We start from the raw sequence: 15,598 nt of genomic DNA, 5'->3' as shown, positions 1-15,598 counted from the left end.
ACTCTCACACACACACACACTGTGAGCCATCTACACTCAGACACAGTGCGTGAGACACACACACAGAGGGCTGTTTACACTCACACACACTGTGAGCCATCTACACTCAGACACAGTGCGTGAGACACACACACAGAGGGCTGTTTACACTCACACACACTGTGAGCCATCTACACTCAGACACAGTGCGTGAGACACACACACAGAGGGCTGTTTACACTCTCACACACACTGAGCCATCTACACTCAGACACATGAGACACACACACAGAGGGCTGTTTACACTCTCACACACACACACACTGTGAGCCATCTACACTCAGACACAGTGCGTGAGACACACACACAGAGGGCTGTTTACACTCACACACACACTGTGAGCCATCTACAATCAGACACAGTGCGTGAGACACACACAGAGGGCTGTTAACACTCTCACACACACACAGTGGGCTGTTTACACTCACACACTGTGAGCCATCTACACTCAGACACAGTGCGTGAGACACACACAGAGGGCTGTTTACACTCTCACACACTGTCAGGAATCTACACTCAGACACAGTGCGTGAGACACACACACAGAGGGCTGTTTACACTCTCACACACTGTGAGCCATCTACACTGAGACACAGTGCGTGAAACACACATAGTGGGCTGTTTACACTCTCACACACACACACACTGTGAGCCATCTACACTCAGACAGTGCGTGACACACACACACAGAGGGCTGTTTACACTCTCACACACTGTGGGCCATTTCAACTCAGACATAGTGCGTGAGACACACATAGTGGGCTGTTTACACTCTCACACACTGTGAGCCATCTACACTCAGACACAGTGCGTGAGACACACACACAGAGGGCTGTTTACACTCTCACACACACACACTGTGAGCCATCTACACTCAGACACAGTGCGTGAGACACACACATAGTGGGCTGTTTACACTCTCACACACACACACTGTGAGCCATCTACACTCAGACACAGTGCGTGAGACACACACACAGAGGGCTGTTTACACTCTCACACACTGTGAGCCATCTACACTCAGACACAGTGCGTGAGACACACACACAGAGGGCTGTTTACACTCTCACGCACACTGTGAGCCATCTACACTCAGACACAGTGCGTGAGACACACATAGTGGGCTGTTTACACTCTCACACACACTGTGAGCCATCTACACTCAGACACAGTGCGTGAGACACACACAGTGGGCTGTTTACACTCTCACACACACTGTGAGCCATCTACACTCAGACACAGTGCGTGAGACACACACAGTGAGCTGTTAACACTCTCACACACACTGTGAGCCATCTACACTCAGACACAGTACGTGAGACACACACACAGTGGGCTGTTTACACTCTCACACACACTGTGAGCCATCTACACTCAGACACAGTGCGTGAGACACACACACAGAGGGCTGTTTACACTCTCACACACACTGTGAGCCATCTACACTCAGACACAGTGCGTGAGACACACACACAGAGGGCTGTTAACACTCTCACACACTGTGAGCCATCTACACTCAGACACAGTGTGTGAGACACACACAGAGGGCTGTTTACACTCACACACACTGTGAGCCATCTACACTCAGACACAGTGCGTGAGGCACACACACATAGTGGGCTGTTAACACACACACTACGAGCCATCTACACTCAGACACAGTGCGTGAGACACACACACAGTGGGCTGTTAACACTCTCACACACTGTGAGCCATCTACACTCAGACACAGTGCGTGAGACACACACAGTGGGCTGTTTACACTCACACACTGTGAGCCATCTACACTCAGACACAGTGTGTGAGACACACACACAGAGGGCTGTTTATACTCTCACACACTGTGAGCCATCTACACTCAGACACAGTGCGTGAGACACACAGAGGGCTGTTTACACTCTCACACACAATGCGAGCCATCTACACTCAGACACAGTGCGTGAGACACACACACAGAGGGCTGTTTACACTCTCACACACACTGTGAGTCATCTACACTCAGACAGTGCGTGAGACACACACACAGAGGGCTGTTTACACTCTCACACACACTGTGAGCCATCTACACTCAGACACAGTGCGTGAGACACTCACACAGTGGGCTGTTTACACTCTCACACACACACACTGTGAGCCATCTACACTCAGACAGTGCGTGAGACACACACACAGTGGACTGTTTACACTCTCACACACACTGTGAGCCATCTACACTTAGACACAGTGCGTGAGACACACACACAGAGGGCTGTTTACACTCTCACACACTGTGAGCCATCTACACTCAGACACAGTGCGTGAGACACAGAGGGCTGTTTACACTCTCACACACTGAGCCATTTACACTCAGACACAGTGCGTGAGACACACACACAGTGGGCTGTTAACACTCTCACACACTGTGAGCCATCTACACTCAGACACAGTGCGTGAGACACACACACAGTGGGCTGTTTACACTCTCACACACACTGTGAGCCATCTACACTCAGACACAGTGCGTGAGACACACACACAGAGGGCTGTTTACACTCTCACACACTTTGAGCCATCTACACTCAGACACAGTGCGTGAGACACACACACACAGAGGGCTGTTTACACTCACACACACTGTGAGCCATCTACACTCAGACACAGTGCGTGATACACACACAGTGGGCTGTTTACACCCTCACACACACTGTGAGCCATCTACACTCAGACACAGTGCGTGAGACACACACAGTGGGCTGTTTACACTCTCACACACACTGTGAGCCATCTACACTCAGACACAGTGCGTGAGACACACACACAGAGGGCTGTTTACACTCTCACACACACTGTGAGCCATCTACACTCAGACACAGTGCGTGAGACACACACACAGAGGGCTGTTAACACTCTCACACACTGTGAGCCATCTACACTCAGACACAGTGTGTGAGACACACACAGAGGGCTGTTTACACTCACACACACTGTGAGCCATCTACACTCAGACACAGTGCGTGAGACACACAGAGGGCTGTTTACACTCTCACACACAATGCGAGCCATCTACACTCAGACACAGTGCGTGAGACACACACACAGAGGGCTGTTTACACTCTCACACACACTGTGAGTCATCTACACTCAGACAGTGCGTGAGACACACACACAGAGGGCTGTTTACACTCTCACACACACTGTGAGCCATCTACACTCAGACACAGTGCGTGAGACACTCACACAGTGGGCTGTTTACACTCTCACACACACACACTGTGAGCCATCTACACTCAGACAGTGCGTGAGACACACACACAGTGGACTGTTTACACTCTCACACACACTGTGAGCCATCTACACTTAGACACAGTGCGTGAGACACACACACAGAGGGCTGTTTACACTCTCACACACTGTGAGCCATCTACACTCAGACACAGTGCGTGAGACACATAGAGGGCTGTTTACACTCTCACACACTGAGCCATTTACACTCAGACACAGTGCGTGAGACACACACACAGTGGGCTGTTAACACTCTCACACACTCTGAGCCATCTACACTCAGACACAGTGCGTGAGACACACACACAGTGGGCTGTTTACACTCTCACACACACTGTGAGCCATCTACACTCAGACACAGTGCGTGAGACACACACACAGAGGGCTGTTTACACTCTCACACACTTTGAGCCATCTACACTCAGACACAGTGCGTGAGACACACACACACAGAGGGCTGTTTACACTCACACACACTGTGAGCCATCTACACTCAGACACAGTGCGTGATACACACACAGTGGGCTGTTTACACCCTCACACACACTGTGAGCCATCTACACTCAGACACAGTGCGTGAGACACACACAGTGGGCTGTTTACACTCTCACACACACTGTGAGCCATCTACACTCAGACACAGTGCGTGAGACACACACACAGAGGGCTGTTTACACTCTCACACACACTGTGAGCCATCTACACTCAGACACAGTGTGTGAGACACACACAGAGGGCTGTTTACACTCACACACACTGTGAGCCATCTACACTCAGACACAGTGCGTGAGGCACACACACATAGTGGGCTGTTAACACACACACTACGAGCCATCTACACTCAGACACAGTGCGTGAGACACACACACAGTGGGCTGTTAACACTCTCACACACTGTGAGCCATCTACACTCAGACACAGTGCGTGAGACACACACAATGGGCTGTTTACACTCTCACACACTGTGAGCCATCTACACTCAGACACAGTGTGTGAGACACACACACAGAGGGCTGTTTATACTCTCACACACTGTGAGCCATCTACACTCAGACACAGTGCGTGAGACACACAGAGGGCTGTTTACACTCTCACACACACTGCGAGCCATCTACACTCAGACACAGTGCGTGAGACACACACACAGAGGGCTGTTTACACTCTCACACACACTGTGAGTCATCTACACTCAGACAGTGCGTGAGACACACACACAGAGGGCTGTTTACACTCTCACACACACTGTGAGCCATCTACACTCAGACAGTGTGTGAGACACACACAGAGGGCTGTTTACACTCTCACACACACTGTGAGCCATCTACACTCAGACACAGTGCGTGAGACACACACACAGTGGGCTGTTTACACTCTCACACACACTGTGAGCCATCTACACTCAGACACAGTGCGTGAGACACACACACAGAGGGCTGTTTACACTCTCACACACTTTGAGCCATCTACACTCAGACACAGTGCGTGAGACACACACACACAGAGGGCTGTTTACACTCACACACACTGTGAGCCATCTACACTCAGACACAGTGCGTGATACACACACAGTGGGCTGTTTACACCCTCACACACACTGTGAGCCATCTACACTCAGACACAGTGCGTGAGACACACACAGTGGGCTGTTTACACTCTCACACACACTGTGAGCCATCTACACTCAGACACAGTGCGTGAGACACACACACAGAGGGCTGTTTACACTCTCACACACACTGTGAGCCATCTACACTCAGACACAGTGTGTGAGACACACACAGAGGGCTGTTTACACTCACACACACTGTGAGCCATCTACACTCAGACACAGTGCGTGAGGCACACACACATAGTGGGCTGTTAACACACACACTACGAGCCATCTACACTCAGACACAGTGCGTGAGACACACACACAGTGGGCTGTTAACACTCTCACACACTGTGAGCCATCTACACTCAGACACAGTGCGTGAGACACACACAATGGGCTGTTTACACTCTCACACACTGTGAGCCATCTACACTCAGACACAGTGTGTGAGACACACACACAGAGGGCTGTTTATACTCTCACACACTGTGAGCCATCTACACTCAGACACAGTGCGTGAGACACACAGAGGGCTGTTTACACTCTCACACACACTGCGAGCCATCTACACTCAGACACAGTGCGTGAGACACACACACAGAGGGCTGTTTACACTCTCACACACACTGTGAGTCATCTACACTCAGACAGTGCGTGAGACACACACACAGAGGGCTGTTTACACTCTCACACACACTGTGAGCCATCTACACTCAGACAGTGTGTGAGACACACACAGAGGGCTGTTTACACTCTCACACACACTGTGAGCCATCTACACTCAGACACAGTGCGTGAGACACTCACACAGTGGGCTGTTTACACTCTCACACACACACACTACGAGCCATCTACACTCAGACACAGTGCGTGAGACACACACACAGTGGGCTGTTAACACTCTCACACACTGTGAGCCATCTACACTCAGACACAGTGCGTGAGACACACACAGTGGGCTGTTTACACTCTCACACACTGTGAGCCATCTACACTCAGACACAGTGTGTGAGACACACACACAGAGGGCTGTTTATACTCTCACACACTGTGAGCCATCTACACTCAGACACAGTGCGTGAGACACACAGAGGGCTGTTTACACTCTCACACACAATGCGAGCCATCTACACTCAGACACAGTGCGTGAGACACACACACAGAGGGCTGTTTACACTCTCACACACACTGTGAGTCATCTACACTCAGACAGTGCGTGAGACACACACACAGAGGGCTGTTTACACTCTCACACACACACACTGTGAGCCATCTACACTCAGACAGTGCGTGAGACACACACACAGTGGACTGTTTACACTCTCACACACACTGTGAGCCATCTACACTTAGACACAGTGCGTGAGACACACACACAGAGGGCTGTTTACACTCTCACACACTGTGAGCCATCTACACTCAGACACAGTGCGTGAGACACATAGAGGGCTGTTTACACTCTCACACACTGAGCCATTTACACTCAGACACAGTGCGTGAGACACACACACAGTGGGCTGTTAACACTCTCACACACTGTGAGCCATCTACACTCAGACACAGTGCGTGAGACACACACACAGTGGGCTGTTTACACTCTCACACACACTGTGAGCCATCTACACTCAGACACAGTGCGTGAGACACACACACAGAGGGCTGTTTACACTCTCACACACTTTGAGCCATCTACACTCAGACACAGTGCGTGAGACACACACACACAGAGGGCTGTTTACACTCACACACACTGTGAGCCATCTACACTCAGACACAGTGCGTGATACACACACAGTGGGCTGTTTACACCCTCACACACACTGTGAGCCATCTACACTCAGACACAGTGCGTGAGACACACACAGTGGGCTGTTTACACTCTCACACACACTGTGAGCCATCTACACTCAGACACAGTGCGTGAGACACACACACAGAGGGCTGTTTACACTCTCACACACACTGTGAGCCATCTACACTCAGACACAGTGCGTGAGACACACACAAAGAGGGCTGTTAACACTCTCACACACTGTGAGCCATCTACACTCAGACACAGTGTGTGAGACACACACAGAGGGCTGTTTACACTCACACACACTGTGAGCCATCTACACTCAGACACAGTGCGTGAGGCACACACACATAGTGGGCTGTTAACACACACACTACGAGCCATCTACACTCAGACACAGTGCGTGAGACACACACACAGTGGGCTGTTAACACTCTCACACACTGTGAGCTATCTACACTCAGACACAGTGCGTGAGACACACACAGTGGGCTGTTTACACTCTCACACACTGTGAGCCATCTACACTCAGACACAGTGTGTGAGACACACACACAGAGGGCTGTTTATACTCTCACACACTGTGAGCCATCTACACTCAGACACAGTGCGTGAGACACACAGAGGGCTGTTTACACTCTCACACACACTGCGAGCCATCTACACTCAGACACAGTGCGTGAGACACACACACAGAGGGCTGTTTACACTCTCACACACACTGTGAATCATCTACACTCAGACAGTGCGTGAGACACACACACAGAGGGCTGTTTACACTCTCACACACACTGTGAGCCATCCACACTCAGACAGTGTGTGAGACACACACAGAGGGCTGTTTACACTCTCACACACACTGTGAGCCATCTACACTCAGACACAGTGCGTGAGACACTCACACAGTGGGCTGTTTACACTCTCACACACACACACTGTGAGCCATCTACACTCAGACAGTGCGTGAGACACACACACAGTGGACTGTTTACACTCTCACACACACTGTGAGCCATCTACACTTAGACACAGTGCGTGAGACACACACACAGAGGGCTGTTTACACTCTCACACACTGTGAGCCATCTACACTCAGACACAGTGCGTGAGACACATAGAGGGCTGTTTACACTCTCACACACTGAGCCATTTACACTCAGACACAGTGCGTGAGACACACACACAGTGGGCTGTTAACACTCTCACACACTGTGAGCCATCTACACTCAGACACAGTGCGTGAGACACACACACAGTGGGCTGTTTACACTCTCACACACACTGTGAGCCATCTACACTCAGACACAGTGCGTGAGACACACACACAGAGGGCTGTTTACACTCTCACACACTTTGAGCCATCTACACTCAGACACAGTGCGTGAGACACACACACACAGAGGGCTGTTTACACTCACACACACTGTGAGCCATCTACACTCAGACACAGTGCGTGATACACACACAGTGGGCTGTTTACACCCTCACACACACTGTGAGCCATCTACACTCAGACACAGTGCGTGAGACACACACAGTGGGCTGTTTACACTCTCACACACACTGTGAGCCATCTACACTCAGACACAGTGCGTGAGACACACACACAGAGGGCTGTTTACACTCTCACACTGTGAGCCATCTACACTCAGACACAGTGCGTGAGACACACACACAGAGGGCTGTTTACACTCGCACACACACTGTGAGCCATCTACACTCAGACACAGTGCGTGAGACACACACACAGTGGGCTGTTAACACTCTCACACACACTGTGAGCCATCTACACTCAGACACAGTGCGTGAGACACACACACAGTGGGCTGTTTACACTCTCACACACACTGTGAGCCATTTACACTCAGACACAGTGCGTGAGACACACACACAGAGGGCTGTTTACACTCTCACGCACACTGTGAGCCATCTACACTCAGACACAGTGCGTGAGACACACACAGAGGGCTGTTTACACTCTCACACACACACACTGTGAGCCATCTACACTCAGACACAGTGCGTGAGACACACACACAGTGGGCTGTTTACACTCTCACACACTGTGAGCCATCTACACTCAGACACAGTGCGTGAGACACACACAGAGGGCTGTTTACACTCACACACACTGTGAGCCATCTACACTCAGACACAGTGCGTGAGACACACACACAGAGGGCTGTTTACACTCTCACGCACACTGTGAGCCATCTACACTCAGACACAGTGCGTGAGACACACACACAGAGGGCTGTTTACACTCTCACACACACACACTGTGAGCCATCTACACTCAGACACAGTGCGTGAGACACACACAGAGGGCTGTTTACACTCTCACACACACTGTGAGCCATCTACACTCAGACACAGTGCGTGAGACACACACACAGAGGGCTGTTTACACTCTCACACATTGTGAGCCATCTACACTCAGACACAGTGCGTGAGACACACACTGTGAGCTGTTTACACTCTCACACACACTGTGAGCCATCTACACTCAGACACAGTGCGTGAGACACACACACAGAGGGCTGTTTACACTCTCACACACACACACTGTGAGCCATCTACACTCAGACACAGTGCGTGAGACACACACACAGAGGGCTGTTAACACTCTCACACACTGTGAGCCATCTACACTCAGACACAGTGCGTGAGACACATAGAGGGCTGTTTACACTCACACACTGTGAGCCATCTACACTCAGACACAGTGCGTGAGACACACACAGTGGGCTGTTACCACTCTCACACACACTGTGAGCCATCTACACTCAGACACAGTGCGTGAGACACACACACAGAGGGCTGTTTACACTCACACACACTGTGAGCCATCTACACTCAGACACAGTGCGTGAGACACACAGAGGGCTGTTTACACTCACACACACTGAGCCATCTACACTCAGACAGTGCGTGAGACACACAGAGGGCTGTTTACACTCACACACACTGTGAGCCATCTACACTCAGACAGTGCGTGAGACACACACAGAGGGCTGTTTACACTCTCACACACACACACTGTGAGCCATCTACACTCAGACACAGTGCGTGAGACACACACAGTGGGCTGTGGGCTGTTTACACACTCACGCACACTGTGAGCCATCTACACTCAGACACAGTGCGTGAGACACTCACAGTGGGCTGTTTACACTCTCACACACACTGTGAGCCATCTAGACTCAGACACAGTGCGTGAGACACACACATAGTGGGCTGTTAACACTCTCACACACTGTGAGCCATCTACACTCAGACACAGTGCGTGAGACACACAGAGGGCTGTTTACACTCTCACACACTGTGAGCCATCTACACTCAGACACAGTGCGTGAGACACACACAGTGGGCTGTTTGCACTCTCACACACTGTGAGCCATCTACACTCAGACACAGTGCGTGAGACACACACACAGAGGGCTGTTTACACTCTCACACACTGTGAGCCATCTACACTCAGACACAGTGCGTGAGACACACAGAGGGCTGTTTACACTCTCACACACTGTGAGCCATCTACACTCAGACACAGTGCGTGAGACACACACAGTGGGCTGTTTACACTCTCACGCACACTTTGAGCCATCTACACTCAGACACAGTGCGTGAGACACACACACAGAGGGCTGTTTACACTCTCACACACACTGTGAGCCATCTACACTCAGACACAGTGCATGAGACACACACAATGGGCTGTCTACACTCACACACGTACATACAGAAGCACAGACCAAGCTAAAAAAAAAAAGTTTTACTCTGAAAGGGTGGCGACAGCAAACCGAGCACCAACATTAATGACCGGTGATGCTTTCGAGTAAAGGGGTCACGTTTTTTTTTTCGAGTGAATGCTGTTATTATTGAAACTTTATGATGGGAGGGAGAAGTGGTGAGGACGTCGACAAGTGGTGTGATGGGTGCGGAGGGGTGTCCACCGCGTCTCTTACCCGCCATGTCCGCCTTCAACGCCTCCGCTTGCCTGCACACAGCACGCACGAACGTGCCCGGAGACAACAATTTGTAACCACTGCCATCAATACTATTGAATGCTGTTACCGATGACGCTCCAGTAAATAACGCTGACGTTCACACTGTTAACTAAGGGCGAACATTGGCACCGGAGATATTAGGAAGCCGCTGGGAGCTATGCACTTTGAAATCATCGAGATTGATAAACTCATAACTTTAGCACTGCTTTCTGTGTTTAGTTTAGTTGTCCTTGGCCTCCTGCACCTCCCATTCGCACGGTTGGCAATGTATGGTGCGAAAGAAGTGAAACATGAGTGAGTGGGTGGGTGAGTGATTGAGTGGGTGGGTGAGTGATTGAGTGGGTGGCTGGGTTGGTGGGTGAGTGGCTAACCATCGAACGAAGACGGTCACTGCATTGTGAGCTTTCAGATGCGCTTCTGCGGCCGTCTGGAACGCTCTTCCGTCCGATATTAGGCAGCCACTGGAGCTGTGCACTTTCAAATAATCAATATTGACAAACTAATTTCTTTGGAAACTGCATTTTGTGTTTAGGTTGTTGTCCTTCGCCCACACCTCCAATTAGCGCAGTTGGCTACGTATGGTGCGGAAAAGGTTCAACATATGCACAAGGCTGAAAGGTTTGGTGCTGGCCACACTATTCCCTTGTGCACCATGCTGCCTTAAATAGGCGCTCGCTAACAAAAACCTAGGGCCACTTTTAAGATGTGTCTGTAGTACAGTAGTAGGGGAGTGGTGGCGCAGTGGTTTGGCGCACCCGTAGGAGCCCCAGCCTCACTAAATTTGATTCCCGTCCGCGGCCAACATCAGGGCCGAGTGACATCTGAGCCGGCCTAGACTCCCCAAATGTCATCATCCTCATCAACCAGAATCACTCCAATGCTGGACAAAGGCCTCCCCAAGCCATCCCATCTCTCACGGTCCTGCAATGTAGCAATCCACCAAGCGCCTGCACGAGAGGAGCCAATTTCATCGCTGCGTCTCCTCTGTGGACAATCTCTCTGGGCGCGTTCCCTCTCTTGGTTGTCACTCCCGTCCTTGGGGTGCCACGGTGGCGAGATGTTAACAACCTTGCCTGGTCCACAGGAGGTTGTGGATTCAATCCCTATCCTGACGCCTGCTGCATATTTGGAGTTGGATGTTCTCCCCGTGGATTTTTCTCCGGGTACTCCGATTTTTCCCTCCATATTTAAAATCATGCGTTTCGAATATTTGGCTGCTATACATTTTCACATAAGGAACTTCATTGGGCTATCATTTGTGGCCAGGTGGCTATATAGTTCTGTAAAATAACTCTATAGCTCAGTGGGTCTTACCTGGTAAAATTTAAAAACAGTTTTTTTAATAGTTTATTAGTAATACAATTCAAAATATCAACACAAATACTCGTGTAAACTTGGGCCAAATTCTGTTAGTGCTGATTCTTAACCTCATGATGTTGTTACGTTTGTGAATAGTATGAAACATCGCAGGTCTGCACAGCGAGCGTGCGTACCAGTCGAGACTACTACTACGCAAGCGTGTTTGTGCTAATCTTTCTCTTGCTTTAAGGTATTTTGGCAGCGAATCTAACAAGTTATTTCTTGTTTTTACAGCATTAAATGAGTAGTCCCAAAACGTCAAACGGCCAGCAACAATGATCACTATCATAGCTGTAATACACAACACGACATAACCGTTGGATAAGTAACACGGTTCTTAATTTAAGCAAAGGTTACAAAACAAATATTTGAAAATATTTTCACCTACAAGTATCTGTGGTTAATGCAGACATTATTCCTTTCAAAAGGTTTCAGTTTGGTGTTTTAACATCTTAACACCTGTTTTGTTGCCAGAAAAAAAAGGGGAAAACCTATTCCTATATTTTGACACTGGCAAAGGAGGTCCCAAGGTTATTACTACTATTACGAGAGTTTGAGGAAAAAGTCGACGGGAAGGAATTCCAACAAGCGGTGCGAGGTAAGACGTAAAAAAGATAATTGTTTTGACCAGCAGTGTGGCGAGTAGGTCGGCGAGTGAATCAGTGGGCCGAGCGAATGAGTGGGGAGAGTGAATCAGTGGGCCGAGTGAATCAGTGGGCATGTGTGTTGCTGTGACTTCTCGCGTGGTGGTGGAACAGTCTGGAGGACACAACACAGCTAGCTCGTGTTTGGTAGAGCGAGTTCTCAACGCGGGTGGAGGAATCGGCGATGAGTGAAGTTTACGGGAGCAGTAACTTTTTTTTTTATTTTGCCAGGTAAGCCCCAATTAGCTATACATCTCTTCTGCAGAAGCGGCCTGATAGCCCAACGAAGTAGCTTATCATGTAGAACTTTAAAGCGGACAAATACTCTTAAACGTATGTTTCTAAATGTGGAGGGAAACCCCGGAGAAAACTCCACGCCACCACGGGGAAGGAGAGACGCAAACTCCAAATATACAGCAGGCGTCAGGGTCCGGATCGAACCCACGACCTCCTGTATACCAGGTGAGGGATGTAACATCTCATAGCCACCGTGATGATGATGATGAGAGAGACACGCAAACTCAAAATATACAGCAGAAAGCGTTGTCAGGGTCGGGCTCAAATCCACGACCTCCTGTATACCAGGCGAGATAGTTAACATCTCCTAGCCACCGTAGGAGCGAGGAGGCGACTGACGGGAAATCATGCCTCCGCGTGGATTATGTAATGCTTTTAACGCGTCTGTCTTCGTAGTTAAACTGCAACTGTTCAATCAACAGCACGGAAGAAGTCGCCGATGGCCTGCAGGGCAGTGGCCGTTCTCACAGACGGCGTCGTCCGTTGTGCCATGGTTGTTTGTCTGTCTCTCAAGTATTTGGCGACGTTCCCTCCGATCGAATTGGCCCCGGAATCTCTCCAGGGTGAGCGCCCCAAAACGCCAGCAACACAACTTGACACTCAGTTTCTCCCGTCGTGAGCCATGTTTACGAGCCATAAGCGTCCCCCGGGTACACGCAGATGCAACGAGAATCATTCCGTGTGCCCTTTCGAGCTTACTTGGAAAGGTTCAATAGCTCAAAACACTATTCAAGCCAGTGTCTCAAGCGGAGCCTCGCGGCGGCAGACTGAGAGTCGACTGCGGAAAAAGAATTCCCCCCCAAAAACCCCCAACAACGGCCTGACCACCACACCCCTGACGCAACATCCTGGCCGGCGGGGCTCGCTAGGCAACAAGGGGGGGCCCGTAGAGGCCTAGTGTCCCGAGGACCGCATAGGGGTCACGGCGAGACTCTGGGACTGTTGGGGACTGCGGCGCCGGGGCCGCGCGGCTCGACGTTGGCGGGGCACGGGGTGACGGGAGCCGGGGGGGTTGGCGAGGAGAAGGGGGGTTACCGTAAACACAGCGCGCAGTCGCCCATGTCTGCGCGCTAAACGGGCGCCATCTTTCTTCTTGTGATGGGGGGGGGGGGCGGCGGGATGGAGGGGTCCCGGAAGTGATGCACAGGAAGCGGGGTTGCACTTCCGGGAGTGCGTGGGGGGGGGGGTAAGAAGGAGGGTGTGCGGGGGGAGGGGTTGTGCGGGGGGGTGTGGGGGAGGGTCTGCAGGGGGCGGGGGGTGGTGTGCGGGGGAGGGTGTACGGGGGGGGGGTGCGGGGGTTTGGTTAAACGTGGGGGGGGGGGGCTGCGTGGGAGGGTGTGCGGGGGGGTGTGGGGGGGAGGGTGCGGGGGGGTGTGGGGGAGGGTGTGCGGGGGGGTGTGGGGGAGGGTGTGCGGGGGGGGGGTTGGTGGGGGTGTACAGGGGGGTGTGCAGGGGGCGCGGGGGAGGGTGTGCAGGGGGGTGTATGGGGGGGGTGTGCGGGGGGGCGTGCGTGGGGGGGGTGCGGGGTGGGGGATGTGCGGGGGGGGGCGTGCGTGGGGGGGGGAGGTGTACGGGGGGGGGTGCGGGGGGTGTACAGGGGGGTGCGGGGGAGGGTGTGCGGGGGGGTGTACGCGGTGGGGGTGTGCAGGGGGGGCGTGCGAGGGGGAGTGCGGTGGAGGCTTGTACGTGGTGGGTGGGGTGTACTGGTTACCAAGTGAGTTTGTTCCCCCACCCCCTCCGCTTGTTCCCCACGTGGCCGTCGAACGAACGTGTTGGCCGTCAACTACCGGACGAGTGCCTCGCCAATGATTAGATTCAGATAATTTTTTTATATATATTGTAAGAATCCGATGAGCTATGAAGCTCTTTTTTTCACACATGTCCAGTAGGGGCACGGGTTGAGAACGTTGCAACAACAACAAACACACAGTACCATCACACGATAGGGGTGTGAAGTACAGTATAGGTAAAACAAAAAAGCCCACTGAGCTTTGAACTTTCTTTCTCAGAAGCGACCTGGCCAACAAAAGATAGCTCAATAAAGTGGCTCATCATGCGGAAGTTTACAGCAACAAAATCATCTAATCGGAGGACCCGGAGAATAAAGTCCACGCGAGCACGGTGAGAGAGACACGGAAACTCCAAATCTACAGCAGCAGCAGGCGTCGCCATTGTCATTAACATCTCCTAGCCACCGTGATGATGGGAGAGGGGGGGGGTGTGATGCCGTCACGGCGGAGCCGTGCCCACCGCCGTGACGCCGCCGCTGTGCCCCTCCCACATGAACGCACGGGCACCCCACGTAGGGCCCAAGGGGGGACTCACCTGGCCCGACAGGTTTTCGTCCAGAAGCCCCTAATGGGATCAAGCCGCGCGGTTTCCTGCGGCCGGGGAATTGGGCGACCTCCCCCCCCCGACGCTGACACGCACCACGGCGCCGTGACCTGGTATTAAAGTTGCGTGGTCACGGCAGGGGCCGTTGAGCCACCGCCAGCGGAACCACGCGCACACACACAACACGAGTCAGTGGGCTGATAGCGGGAAGAGCAGAAAGCGGACGTCGAGGGAACCACTGCGGCGACGTCACCAGAGCTGGGAT

The 15,598-nt window shown here is 51.8% G+C and overlaps 1 protein-coding gene across 4 annotated transcripts in view; it reads right to left on the bottom strand.

The window, feature by feature from the left end:
• The window catches only part of SMG7 (SMG7 nonsense mediated mRNA decay factor), a 90,491-nt gene extending 76,347 nt beyond the window's left edge, over positions 1–14,144 (bottom strand). For 3 of the 4 annotated variants that reach the window (XM_076055994.1, XM_076055995.1, XM_076055996.1), the window contains exons 1-2: positions 14,035–14,144; positions 10,658–10,689 (exon numbers count right to left, since the gene is read on the bottom strand). In XM_076055994.1, the coding sequence (XP_075912109.1) occupies positions 10,658–10,689; positions 14,035–14,060 (58 nt within the window). In that variant the 5' untranslated portion in view covers positions 14,061–14,144. Of the gene's footprint in view, positions 1–10,657; positions 10,690–11,070; positions 13,989–14,034 lie in introns of those variants that run through there. The other variant, XM_076055997.1, reaches the window with a different exon arrangement.
• Positions 14,145–15,598: the final 1,454 nt, after the last annotated feature.

This window comes from Petromyzon marinus, chromosome 74 (assembly GCF_048934315.1).
Source record: "Petromyzon marinus isolate PM22_M1 ecotype Great Lakes invasive population chromosome 74, UKy_Petmar_22M1.pri1.0, whole genome shotgun sequence".
Taxonomy (NCBI): domain Eukaryota; kingdom Metazoa; phylum Chordata; class Hyperoartia; order Petromyzontiformes; family Petromyzontidae; genus Petromyzon; species Petromyzon marinus.
The sequence above is the reverse complement of the archived record's forward strand: the minus strand, read 5'-3'. Positions and strand labels throughout refer to the sequence as shown.